The sequence below is a fragment of the Lissotriton helveticus genome, chromosome 4_1 (assembly GCF_964261635.1).
Source record: "Lissotriton helveticus chromosome 4_1, aLisHel1.1, whole genome shotgun sequence".
NCBI classification, from domain to species: Eukaryota; Metazoa; Chordata; class Amphibia; order Caudata; family Salamandridae; genus Lissotriton; species Lissotriton helveticus.
The window spans coordinates 48961660-48975367 of NC_136063.1; the positions used below are offsets into that span (position 1 = coordinate 48961660).

General features: G+C 46.1%; 1 protein-coding gene across 1 annotated transcript; it reads right to left on the reverse strand.

Moving 5' to 3' along the window:
- Positions 1-1770: 1770 nt before the first annotated feature.
- LOC144827840 (uncharacterized) lies at positions 1771-9655 on the reverse strand. The gene is made up of 2 exons (XM_078686006.1): positions 9175-9655; positions 1771-2564 (listed from the first exon to the last, which is right to left on the reverse strand). Exons 1-2 carry the CDS (start codon positions 9653-9655, stop codon positions 1771-1773), a joined length of 1275 nt encoding a protein of 424 aa, XP_078542132.1.
- Positions 9656-13708: the final 4053 nt, after the last annotated feature.

Here is a 13708-nt window from a genome sequence, read left to right on the forward strand (position 1 = left end):
CATTGGTAGCCTGCCATCCTCTCAAAGTAAGCTAGCAATTGTTTCATTAGAATAGATGTGGCTGGGCTTGCAAGGGCCAACAGCAAGTAGTCAGTGAATAAAGGTACTCTATGCTTTACCTGTCCAAAGGGCACTAACACCACCCCACACATTTTCTGATCTGCACAGCAAAAGGATCAATACTAAAGATGAATCTGAGCAGGGATAGAGGGCACCAAGTTTCGTCTCACTACCCAATAGCATGTTATGTGATCAACACCAGGTACTCAGGAATTGGGCCAAAATTCAAAACCTATGGAGGGATAGTAAGGAAGGACAAGGCCATCCAGTCAAAAGCCTTTTCAGCTTTTATGGTCATAAGTACAGAGAGAAACATCTTCTATTTGACTTTCTTGTAAAACTGGACTACCCTGTGCAGGCTAGCATGTGTCTATCTATCCTTCATGAATCCAAAGTGATCTGTGCTCATGAATGCAAAGTGATCTGTGCATTAGGTTGGGCATCAGGTAATCCAATCTGCTTGCATGAATTATTTAATATAATTTTGCCTCAATATTTAATAGGGCTAATGGTTGGTATGAAGCACCTTGCCTCGGATCCTTCCTAAGTTTGGGAATCATTTGGGATACTCCACTCTCATGAATAGTCATGTTGTAAAGCGCTGTGGTATGTGGGGCCCCCATCACTTCAAAAGATTTATGGAACTTGCTCATGGAGACTTCCATTTCAGGGGCTTTGTGGATGTTAAGCTCTTTAATTGCTTTCTGGGTCTTTCTGGCTGCTTTCTTGGTCTTCATTGGAAAGGCTATCGTTTGCATAGAGAGTATGACAATACGAGTGTAATGCCTCCAACTTCTCTTCGGAGGTTAAAGTGCTGTTAGGGCTAATTTTAGTATCAGAAATATATTCCCTTTCTTTTATTTGATGGAGTTCCAAGCGCAGGAAATGGTTTTGTACAGCACACATCCTAAAGTCATGTGATAAACAAGAAAAAGGAGGGACATTTAAATGAAACAAATGCCCAGTGTCACACAATCTGGTCAATTGGAGAAGCTGGCATTAGTGAGGCCCTTGGTCACAGCAAAGATCAAACTTTGCGGCTCCTCGGAAAATGTTTATGAGTGACCATGGTCTAATGGGATGTCCTTAAGGCTGACTATGCTGCTTCAAGTTCTGAATCTAATAGTACGTTCTCACTGTATTTCAGAGTGGTCAAATAGGCCATAGTTCACTTACATTTACCTCTTATTGTAGTCTTGAAAGTATCCAAATTGACAAAATAATTGGTGTTATCTGGTTTGCTAAGCGCAAATAATTCCATGATAGGGAGCATAGCTCATCCCTGAGGACTCCATCCCTAACAAGAGTGGTGTTAAGGATTCATATTTTGGGCATTCAGCATGTGAAAGTGGATTCAATGGGAGCCTGAGGAGACTACAGTCATGCTATGGATCTTGGTGTCAGCCAACATGGGTTAATGGAATTAATCACGAAGATATCACCTATCTTAGAGTAGCTGTGGAGGTGTTTTTAATTCTAACGTTTTACAGGTGACCGTCCAGTGAAAAGAGAGGAGAGCTGTGGGTCCTAATTGTTAAACTATCCTGTTCTGTATTGAAAAGGGTTTACAAGGAGCCATGTTTGATTTCATAAGAACACAGCCAATATTAAATTGCTTAACTTGCTTGGGTATTCATAAGCCATATGAAGATGGTACCCTGGATAAAGCACCACTTACTCCAGAGGTTTACAACAATTGATGAACAGTACTTAATGCTTTATGCACAAGAACCAAACCACTCCCCCGAGGAGCCCCAAAAAAACAGGCATGAGCAACACTAGGAATGAATATTGCCATGCTACACCTGCAGCCACTGCTACTCCAATTACTAACCCCAACACTGCTCCTACGGCCATGCCCTTGTTCATGACTTTTCTGAGGACTTTCCAAATAGGAGAAGGCATTTCAATTCTATTCATTCTTTCTATTATTGTTATCAACTCTGATACTTGTTTGTTGTTCTCTTCTGTTCCAATGGCCCTGTTGTTGAAAGCACAGTAACGATCTCCACATTTTGTAATTAATTTTCTGAGAGTTGGCTCAGCTTTCTTAACAAATGTTTGTATTGATTTATCGCCTAGATCATCTTTGCGGGTAAATAAAATGACCATGTTCTTGAGAACGTGGTGTCCAAACAGATCCTGGACTCTCTGAACTGCCTCCTGCTCTTCTTTGGTGAATCTTCCAGCCTGGAGGACCAGGACTATCGCGTGGGGTCCTGGAGCACAGAGCTGCAGACATTGTCTCACTTCATTCCTTAAGTCTTCTTCTGGACTGTTACTGTTAAGGAACCCCGGGGTGTCCACGACTATCAGACGCCTCCCGTCCCGGTCACATGCCTGATTCTCACACTCAACGGTCACTGTGCAAGAAGATGGCATGGATACAAAACGCTTCTTCCCGAGGATTGAGTTTCCAGTGGCGCTTTTACCTGCTCCAGTACTTCCAATCAGTAAAATTGTCAGGTCACGATTTTCATTGCATGATTTATCGACCTCATCATCTGCAAGTAAGAACATTAACAAGTTATCAATGAAAGATGTACCTGGTTTAAAATAACATGAGGCGGTGGGGGTGGGAGATGGAGTGTATTTTTATTATAGAATATTAAAAAAGCTGAAATTCCTATTAGGGAAAAAGCTAGACCACAGAAGAACATACACCATTTTAAATTACATGTTTTTATCGAACAAATAAAAAATGTGGAATCTTTTTCCGCAAAAATTCTGTATATATCTACATCCGTATGTGAGACAGTTACATCGCTGTACATGTTAACACTCATGGGCGTTTTATGCAGTTTTCTATGCTTTCTGCACCACATACCCTTAGTTAATTTAAGTTCAGTTTAATTGAAGACATATAAAAAGGCATTCATACCCATAATTGCTTAAAATGCAAGCAATACAGTGTAACAACTAATGCTATAAAATACCCCAAACCATGCACAAACCATTAGTAATTCTGTGCCCTAAAGTTTAGCAAATGACCACAGAGTTATGGTGTTCATGTTGTTCACATTATTTTAGTACCTTCTTTCTGCTGGATTACGTTTTTGCAGGATTAGATGCTTTAGGAACTTTGCAACTGCTGAACAGTGTCAAAGTGCAAGTGTTACCTGTGTAAAATGGTATTGTGATTGGTTATTTCTGAGTGGCATATTTTATTTACCAGTAGGTCGCAACTAAAGTGCACTAAGTGTGCCAGGGCTGGTAAATCAAATGCTACTGGTGGCTGTGTAGCACTGATTGTGCCACCCACATGAGTAGCTCTAAAAAGATGGCTCCGACCTCCCCCTCAGTGCCTGTGTCCAGTTTGGCCCTAAAACAGTTCTTAGAGTAAGGAATCGCAGTCCCCTAATTCTAAAGTGTCCTGGCCCCATAAGGGCCAGAACACTTTATTTGTGGTTCCGGTGGCGCTAGAGAGCAGAGCAGAGAGAGCAGAGAGCAACTACGAGCCGCGAAGCCACAGCCGAGGACGCAGCCGAAGCCGCAGCTGCAGCCGCAGCCGTGGATGTGGGTTTGGACAAAACAGTGAGAAGCCGAGAGGAGTCCGAGCCCAAGTTAGCCTGCACAGGGGGAGAACAGCGGTAGCGGCTCTCAGCACCTGCCATCTAGCGTCCTGCATGTAGCGTGGCAGCGGTCATCAGCGGCGGAGGAGAGGTGAGCAGCGGCAGGAGGTGAAGGCAGAGGCGGGCGGGAAGAGGAGAGAGGAAAGAGTGCAGCTCCACGACCCCACGGCCCCGCCTCGCCTGCCTAGTATCACCTCGCCTCGCATTGCACTTTGTCAAACAGGACTGCGTTGGCTTCAGTTTATGTTTTCCTAGTATCACCTTGCCTCGCACTGCCTTTTGTCAGACAGGACTGCGTTGGCTCCAGTTCACGTTTGACGGTTCCCAGTGTGCTGAGTCAAGAGTCAGGAGTCTGCGAGGTGTGTGAGCGGCCGAGAGTGTGCACAAACACCGCAGCGCAACGCCGAAACCGAAACCACCATCGAAGCCACAGAGAGTGAGCCGGGACCGGGCCAGCGACCGACTCGGCCCTCTCTCTGGCCTCCCCACCGGCCCCTCCTTCAAACAGACAGACAGACGGAGGTGAGGCGACTGGACTGTCGGCGCCGCGCCGCAGCGGCGGTGCCATTCGGCGCAGTGGGTGCCGCAAAGCTTGTATCGAGTGGCAAGTGCCCAAGCCTAAGCCAGAGCACGAGTTGGGGCTGAGGCTTGAAATGGAGTAAAGGCTGGGGGCAAGTGGAGCCGAGTGTGGCAAGCAGCAAGCAGCAAGCAGCTAGCTGAAGGCCGAAATGACTGACGCCAGCGATATAGGCAACATCAAACCCCATGAAGGAGTAGCAGCCTCCAGCTCCCAGTGACAGTAGGCACAACCAAAAGTGAGTGAGAACTAAAAGTGACTGAACAGCGAACCGGTGAGGAGCGGCGGGGGGGGTTGTGCGGTAGAAGCGTTAGTGACGGTGGAGGTGGTGTGCAGCAGCTGTTTAGGGTGGAAGTGGAGTGTGGAGGGGCCGTGAGTGGACAGATTATTTAACGACTGGACCAGGGCTAAGTCACAGCCCCGTTACAGCTCAGGCCAGAAACGCTCTGTTCACTATTTACCACCGTCTTCGCCTTCTTTTCAATCTGACCATCACCGTCTTCCGTTCCGGTTAACTCTTAAGTCAACCCTCTCCCGTCTCTGCCATCCCGACAATCCACCTAGTACAGGAATGAGCGCAAAGCTCGCAAAGGGCTACAAGAGGGCCCGACATCAAGCCGGTTGGAACAATGAGGTCTGGGAGGACTCGAAGGAATCCCCCACAAATCACGAAAAGAAAATCCAAAATCAAAACACCTACTTGCTCCTCCGAGGATAGTGCAGCCAATCTCCCAACGACGACATTAATACCTCCAATCTATTCTATCTTAGGCTCAATGAACCCTACTGGCAAATTTTCATTTTGGAAGGACCCTGTGTCGACAATCTATACAATGCCAGTAACCCCAAATGGACTTCAAAAACCAATGTCCCCTAGTAAAGTAGTCACACAGTCAACAGTCACACAGTCCTCCCGGCCCTGTTTTAACTTTAACTTAGGAAAGAACACTGGAATAGAAGAATCAGGCAAGTGTATGCAAGCAGCGCAGGGGAACAACAAGTACACGATACAAACACAAGCCCAAGTTCATAAGGAAACTAGAAGTCATGATTCAGTGCAAGAACAAATTAAACATCTAACACCGCCAGGTGTCATCAATAGAACTATGGACAGTCCAATGGAAGAATCTGCAAAAGAAAGCATACCGCACAAAAATCCAAAAAGAACCACAAGGACATCTATATCGTCACCTCCATCAATAAGCGACATAAATCTAGATCATTCAATGGCTGGAAGCCCACAGTTCATAGGTAATAACAATGGATGTCATAACATCAGAACTCAAGATGTAGCTTATAAGAAACATCCAAATAGCCATTCAACCCCAAGGCTGGAGTAACGCCTAAATCAAGTAACGCTAAAATCCAACAAAAAGAGTGAGGTGTGTAACTCCTGGTTGGAGCTCCAAATCCTCCCGGATAAGAAAGAAAGCACAACATCATATAATGCAAAACAAGACAACAAACCAAGTGCTAGTAGTTCCAACCAAACACAACCGTATAATAAATCAATAACAACTATAACCGAGGTACACGAAAAAACTTTAAACGGACGGCACCGAAACAACCTATTGATCCTGGAGCTATCAAACAAAAACCTAATTGAGATATCCAGTGGGTCGAATCAGGATGCAGAAGTCCATGCGCACATAGACTTATCTAATGGCCCTGATGTTGATTGCCGTAAGGAACCATCAATAATAGAACTCTCAAGTGCATCAGCCTTGTCCGACCCAGCAATTGCAAAAAGCTTTGAAAACACATGTTCTTCCCACAAACAAAACGTGGACCACCGAACCGTTATGACATCCAAAGAACACTTATACCGGAAACCCAGCATAAACAACAATGAAGTAAACCAGTGCCAGCAAGCAGGAAAGCATGGTCTCAATGAAAACTTGGAATCTATAATTACCTTACACACCTTATACTGGAAATGTGTTCGGCTATTGTACTCATGAGATGTATTTGAATACCGAGTTTGTCAGACTGCATGTTCAGAGTTTTAATTGAAGTTTCCAGTATACTAAAAACAAAAACCGATGAATTAATAGAAGAACCAAATTCAACAGGGGTAAAACCCTCTGTTAGGCATAACAACAGCCATGAATCATCAGAAAAAGAACAACTTGAACAGGACGGGAAAAAAATCCAAACAACCAGCAAGTTCTAACCAAACGGCAGAAAAAACGTGCGAGAAAAAACAGAAATCGACTATCAAACTGCATACCAGCGAACAAGCAGGTGCTGGTCAACTTTCCGATCTTCAACCGCTCAAAAAATTTACCAAAACCCAAAATTGATACTAAAGAGGGGTCACACCAGCTACCCACAACGACAAAGCTCCTAAGTAAAACTCTGAAGAACAGCTCTAAAGATGAAGGACAAAAACTCACGACCATAGAAGCAAACAATTTAGCCTACATGGTAAGACCAAAAACTCCTATACTAACAGAGGAGATTGCCCATGCAACAAGTTTAGGAACCGAGGACTCACCCAACGTCGCACACGCGACTCTAACCACAGCTTCAAGCAGCGCAGACTGGAGTCTGGAAATAGCCGATTGTGACTTCATGCAATGAAACAGAATTCTAGGGAGTCTAAAGTGCGAACCAAAAAACATGGGGAACAAGTCTCGACAAAAAGCATGTACTCCCCAGCAGGATAGTAAATACTGCACCAAGGATCAGGAACACAGTAAGCACGAGGCAAGCAAGCAGGGATGCCAAAGGGTGGTCATCAAAGGCGTTGATAACAAACAAAAAATATCTTTTATCCCGCACACAATCTTAAGCGCCAACTCTACATTAGACAAAAGGGAAAAAAAAACGCCAGACAAGTCACAGCAAAAGCTGACAAGAGCACTCAAGACCAACTACAAGTAAAGGTGATCACAGATCAGTACGCTCAGAAACAAAGCGGAGGACCAATTATTACAACAAGGATAGGTCCTCACCCCACACTTACCATCAGTGAACAAAAGGAGCTAGTCAGACAGTAAAGGCTAAGGCAAGCATGGTAATAGAGCAACCACAGAACAATGTCCACAGCCTAAAAGTAAAACACCCATGGGATGATGAAAACGACTTTGGAAGTCACGAAATGAGTAGAATTCGAATAAATGACCACATACAGTTCACTCGTGAGCAATCGTATGATACGCAAATAGTAACAGTGGGAAGTTTACTCCTTATTCCTAACTACAAAACACAAGGCACACAAGACTATTTAAACCGAGGAAATATCCTTCACTTAACATCTGCAATCCCGAGCCTTAACCACATAACAACTACTGACCTGCTAACAATAGAATTTATTAACCTCGGCAACAACACAGCTAAGGAAGGTACCCTTACAACCTGGAGGAATGCGGAAATTGTCAAGAAAATTCTCAATGAAACTGCCAAATTCGAAGAGTGGGAATTTCTCTTAAAGAAGAGGTAACATCAGGTTATCCGTCTCCCTATTAAGGAAGCGTGCCAAAAGAGAAGACATATATGGGCTAGTCGACCTACATATTCCGTATTGCAAGGTGCCAGGGGTGCGGATTTCGTCCACAACGAACACCCGAATAAACAAAATCAGGGTACAAATAAAGACTGAATCAATAGCCGGGCAACTAAAATCGATCGAAAATTTGTAAAAGTACTTTCGTGGAACATCGCTGGTGCAAAAGAAATCCTAAATGACAACAGAAAAACGGACACTTGGGACACCTATGACATCATAGCTCTGTTATGTTATGTTATAAGGTGGATTTCTATAGAGCTCAGCTACTCCGAAGAGTGTCCCGGCGCTGGAAGATCCTCAGTCATACCGAAGGGGAGCGGTGAAAGAGTTACTGAGTAAAAAGAAGAGTTTTGAGATTTTTTCTGAAAGCCAGGAGATCGTTCGTCGTTCTCAGAGAAAGAGGAAGGGCATTCCACATCTGGGGTGCCAGGCGCTGAAAAGAGCGGCCCCCGCACTGGGCACGCCTAATCGTAGGCATGACAGCCATGGCCTGAGTGGAAGATCTCAGAGATCTAAAGGGTGTGTAGAAGCTCATCCTTCTCTGAAGATATCTGGCGCCCAGACCATGGAGGGCTTTGAATGCCATGGTAAGCATTTTGAAAGCAATGCGCTTTTTGATCGGGAGCCAGTGCAACGTTTTAAGAAGGTCACTGGCTCTTGCTCTCCTAGTGAGGCCGAAGATGGCTCTAGCTGCAGAGTTCTGGATGACTTGCAAGCGAGCTAAAAGGAAGTCGGGAAGGCCCAGGTATAACACATTAGAGTAGTCAAGGCGTGAGCCTATCAAGGCCTGTACGGTAATTCTTCTATGATCAAGGGACAACAGAGGGAGACATTTTCTAATCATCTTTAGGGTGGCAAAACATTTGCCAACCAGACCAAGAACCTGGGGTTTGAGGGAAAGGCTGTTATCTATTTGGATTCTCAGGTTTTTAGTGACCGTCGAGTCGCTGTCCGCGGGAAACATGGCCACAGGCCACCAGTCCTTCCACCTGGGGTCTGCTGGGCAGCCGAAGAAGAGTACTTCTGATTTGTCGGAGTTGCACTTGAGGCTGTTCTGTTCAAACCAGTTGAAAACAGCCTCAAGGTAGCCCCTGATGTTTGCACCGTGAAAGTCAGATCCTTTGTCGCACGAGAACAGGAGCTGGGTGTCGTCCGCGTACCATATGATCTGAGCCCCGTAAGCCTCCGCCAGTGCCGCCAGAGGGGTCATATAGATATTAAAAAGAGTATGGCTCAAAATAGAGCCCTGAGGAACTCCAACCTCCAGAGGTGGCATTATGGAGGAGAAAGGGGGGCCCAGACCGTCTGCTGGCGGTTGGCAAGGAAAGATCTGAACCAGGTGAGCATCGTCCCCCTCAGGCCAATCTCCCAGAGTCTAAAAAGGAGACGGTCATGGGGGACGGTGTCAAAAGCCGCCAACAGATCGAGCATGATCAGCATGGCCTTTCCCCCACCATCTTTGATGGCCTCTGTGACCTCGAGCAGAGCTGTTTCTGTGCTCAGATTGGAGTGGAACCCCGACTGTGACTGATGCAGAATGTCATGGGCCTCGAGAAAGTTGAAGAGGGAGGTGTGGGCATGCTTTTCGACAACTTTCGCCAGGGCTGGCAGAAGGGAAATGGGTCTGTAGTTAGCATGGTGCCTAGGGTCCGAGTTGGGTTTCTTCAGAAGAGGTAGGATCAGGGCCTGCTTCCATGGCTGAGGGACCGTCCATGTGCTGAGGGAGAGGTTAAGCAGCGGATTAATTAAAGGGTTAAGTACCGGAGCCACCTGGGCCAGGATTTTAGCGGGACAGGGGTCAAGAGGGAAACCTGATTTGAGCTTGGAAAGAAGCTCAAGGGAGATTTCGGGAGTCAGCAACGGAAAATCCCAGAGGGCCGGGCCCTTGGAATTCAGAGAGGGAGGGGACTGAGGCACTTCCTGGATTGATGTCATCCTGATAGCCGCAAAAGTGGCTTGGATGGCATTGATCTTGCTGGCAAAGAAGTTGGCCCGCTCGGTGATCTAGGTCAATAAACAACACAAGTCGGCTCCCAGAAAGTTGGCGAGGGGCGATCATTAATCCCATCTATAAAGGCGGAGATCGTAAAAATCCAGCCAATTACCGCCTGATAGCACTTATCGATGCTGAAGCCAAATATTACGCATCCCGGGTGTTAACAGACCTTGCACAATGGTCCGAAGCCAATAATAAAATCCTGATAAACCAGACAGGGTTTTGACGCGGCATGGGCACTATGGCTAATGCCATGGCGATAAGCTTAATAGCCAAAAAAAGTCTGCAAAATCATCAAGAGCTGTACGCCTGCTTTATAGACTTTAAGACGGCGTTCGACCGTGTCAGCAGACAACTACTCTGGTCTAAACTAAAGCAGCAGGGCCTGCCGGATTCAATCTTAAATCCAATAATGGACCTGTACACCAACACCTGGATGCAGGTAAAGATCGACAACGGGCAGCGGCTAACGTGGAAGATCTGCACCTTTGACGGACTAAAACAAGGCTGCGTTTTGACCCGCATCTTTTCAATTTATTCATGGCCGACCTGACATCAAGGCTAGACAGGATCAATGCTCATCCACCGCGGCTAGGAACACTTCGCTTAACACATCTCTCCTATGCCGACGATGTGGTCCTCCTTAGTCAGACAAAAAAAAGCTTGCAGCGCCTCTTGCAAGAACTGACTGGATATACAAAAGAGAACTTTCTTGAAATAAACAGCAAGAAAACAAAGATTATGATAATAACTCGACGCTCCAAAGCATCACCAACCTTTGTAATAGACAACAATAAATTGGAAGTAGTGGAAAGCTACAAGTATCTGGGGATACAACTGGACAAGCACATTAATTTTTTCTTGCATTTCAACGCCATCAAAAAGAAGGGAACATCCCTGTTACATGCATTTAGTAGTTTATCAAACCAACTCAAAGGACCTTTGTTCAACCCCCTCTTAACTATCATCAAAGCCAAGCTACTCCCAACAATAGCCTATGGCAGCGTGCTACATCACGGAAGGAGTGCACAGCTAATAGACAAAATCCAAATGAGAGTCTAAAAGCGTGTATTCGGCTTACCGACCAACGCATCACCTGCACATGTCCGACTCGAGTTCGGCCTACAGTCTCAAGTACTGCAAAAAAAATGAGACGGTTAAATTCTGGTAGGACGTCTGGATGAATCGGGAAATTGAGGTAAATCGCGCCATGTGGGAAGCAATACTTAACAGTCCCAATACCCAGTATGCCAAGTTCTTAAAACTTTCCCTTGAATTCACCGAATTAGTAGCACTGTGGGAAACTAAGCTACCTGTGCCAACGTTCAAGCGTGCAGTAAAGAAGGCGGCCAACATGCACTCACTGATCAATGACAAGATAACCCTGAGCCACCGCTCACATGCCTGGATGACAATACAATCATACAAAAAGTCCACGCCGGCTGCCTATCTAGGACTTGCTATTTCATCATATATCAAACTCAAATATCTCAGCTTACGGATGGGCAAACAGCCAACAAATGCCGATCAACCAAATTGGAGGACCCAAGGCTCCAAGGAGTGTGACTTATGTGGTGCCGCAAAACAAGATTTTATCCATCTGATTTGCATTTGCCCCGCACTGGACCAGGAACGCCAGAACAGGTTAAAAGCGAAGTTCAATGAATACGGAATTCACACCTGCCGTTCCGCGATCATACAAGTCCTGTGCTCAGCAGACCCCCAACTCATTTGTAGAGCAGTTACATTTATCACCAAGTTTGAGAAGAAAAGACGAACTTCAGCAAAGATCCAACACACACCCTGATCTTGCATTTTTTGTGACTGCTTCTCCTATAACTGTTTTAGGATTTCATATTTACCAATGGTTTGATTCTTAATTATGTATGTAACTTCTGATCAATTTTAAATACTACTGCATTTTATTTTTTGTATTGTTTTTTATTAACTATACAATAAAAGAATTTACTGTCCATAAGGGCAGGCATGACAACTGGGGTCCCGCTATTGCTACTAATATGGTCAGGAGGGCCACATAGCACGGGATCCCAAGTGCCCTCAGGCAACCCCATTACCCACTGATGCACCGTCACCGGGATTAATGAATGTAGCACTGGGGGAGGAGTTGGATCCTAGTAAAGGTCGGGAGCCAGCACTTATGACCTTTGATTCATTAAGAGACAAAGATATGGTCGAGGGATCCTATCTGCCTGAGAACTCAGAGGGTGACCATCAATGGGAGGAGGGTGGAAGCCCTGAGAGACACAGGAGCCAATGTCACATTTGTCAGGTGTCAATGGGTGTTTGAAGAGCAGGTTATTCCCAATGTACTTGACCCTGTAGTTACAGCAGAAAACTCTGAGTGCCTGTGTAAGATGGTGCTAGTTCCCTTTGAGTTGGGGGTCTCAGGTTCCTTGAAGGTCGTTTTTAGTCCATCCATGGCTGTAGACTGTCTCCTTGGCAATGACCTGGATAGTTCCCCATGGAAGCAAATGGAATGCCAGGCTCATTTGGAGATGGTTGGTCTGCCTGAGTGGGTCTGTGTGACCACTCAGTCAATTGACAACAGTAGGGGTAATCAGGAGGACCTAGAGCCTGAAACTGTGACCCAGGTGCCTGCCAGGAAGAGGAAGGGCAGGGGGCATGGGAAACCAGCCCCTGAAGTTCGCACAGTCCAGTAGGCGGAAGAACCTCAGGAGGATGCCCTGGAAGCTACAGGGGAACAAGTGGCCAAGCTGGAAGACTTGCATGAGCAGACCCATTGGCAGAAGGAAGGGGGTCCCTTCCGGAGAAGAGTTATGCCGAGGGCAGCTGGAGTACCCTACTCTTAATGGTGGTCCCTATTTTTAAAAAAGGCTGTAAGGACGACCCTGCCAACTACCGACCTATAAGTCTGCTTGACTCTACTCAGAAGGTAGCAGGGAAGGTAGTTTTAGGGAGGATTTTGCAGTGGGCCGACGAAAAGCAGGTCTTGTCTGACTTTCAGGCCGGTTTTAGAACAGGTACTGGCACTATTGAGCAGACATTTCGTTTCCTAATGCTTTATTGGAAAGTGGTAAAACTGGGCAAAGGCAGTCTGTATCTCACCTTCATAGATTTGCGGACTGCCTTTGACCTAGTCCCACGCAATCAATTGTGGGCTGTTCTTGAGGGCATGGGCATGCCCTCGTACCTGCTTGCATTGATTATTAAATTCCATGGAAGCAATTTTGCTCAAGTCAGATGGGGGATGCAGGGCGAAAAAACACCTCGCATCTCTGTAGACAGGGGAGTCCGCCAGGGGTGTGTGCTAGCCCCCACTCTGTTTTCATTATATCTAAACGGAGTGGTGGAGCATCTTCTTAAACTACCAGCAGATGCTCCCTCCCTGGCGGGCAGGAAGATACCAACTCTCCTGTTTGCAGATGATACCCTGCTGATCTCGAAATCCCCTCTAGGCCTCCAAACGCTGTTATCAAGATTCAAGGGCTTTTGTGATTCCAGGGGCTTGGCTATTAACATCAGTAAAACCAAGTTCCTGGTGCTGAATCCCCCTAGGAAGACAGTACACCCCCCAACCCTTGACTCAATTCCACTAGAAAGGGTAAGGGAATTCGATTATCTGGGCATCCGAATTTGTGACTCTATGAGTTGGAAGGCACATCATCAAAAAACTATTCTGTCTCATCGAAGGGTCACGGGTGCGTTACTAAAAGAACATTGTGCCTCTCCCCTTAAACCTATCGGGGTGATATTAGATATCTATAGGGCTAAAGCTGTGAGTGCGGCGTTATATGGGGCGGAGTTGTGGGGTACACAGAAATTTGACACTTTGTCTCAACTTGAGAATAAATTTCACAAAGACCTAATGAGGCTCCCTCAGAGCTCTCCCACTCTCCCTCTATTACTTGACACAGGCACACGCCCTATAGCCGAGCAGGCTAAGCTACGCCCTCTCTTATTGTGGGCCCGTATATGGAATGTCCCTGAACTCTCAAGCTATGCTGATGCAC

What these genes read in the sequence shown, in the direction of transcription:
- LOC144827840 (XM_078686006.1), bottom strand. Translation starts at nt 9,655, where the DNA reads ATGACATCAATCCAGGAAGTGCCTCAGTCCCCTCCCTCTCTGAATTCC. An exon ending in CACAGAGGCCATCAAAGATG is followed by an intron (nt 2,565 to 9,174) that starts GTGGGGGAAAGG and finishes TCTTACTTGCAG; the next exon opens with ATGATGAGGTCGATAAATCA.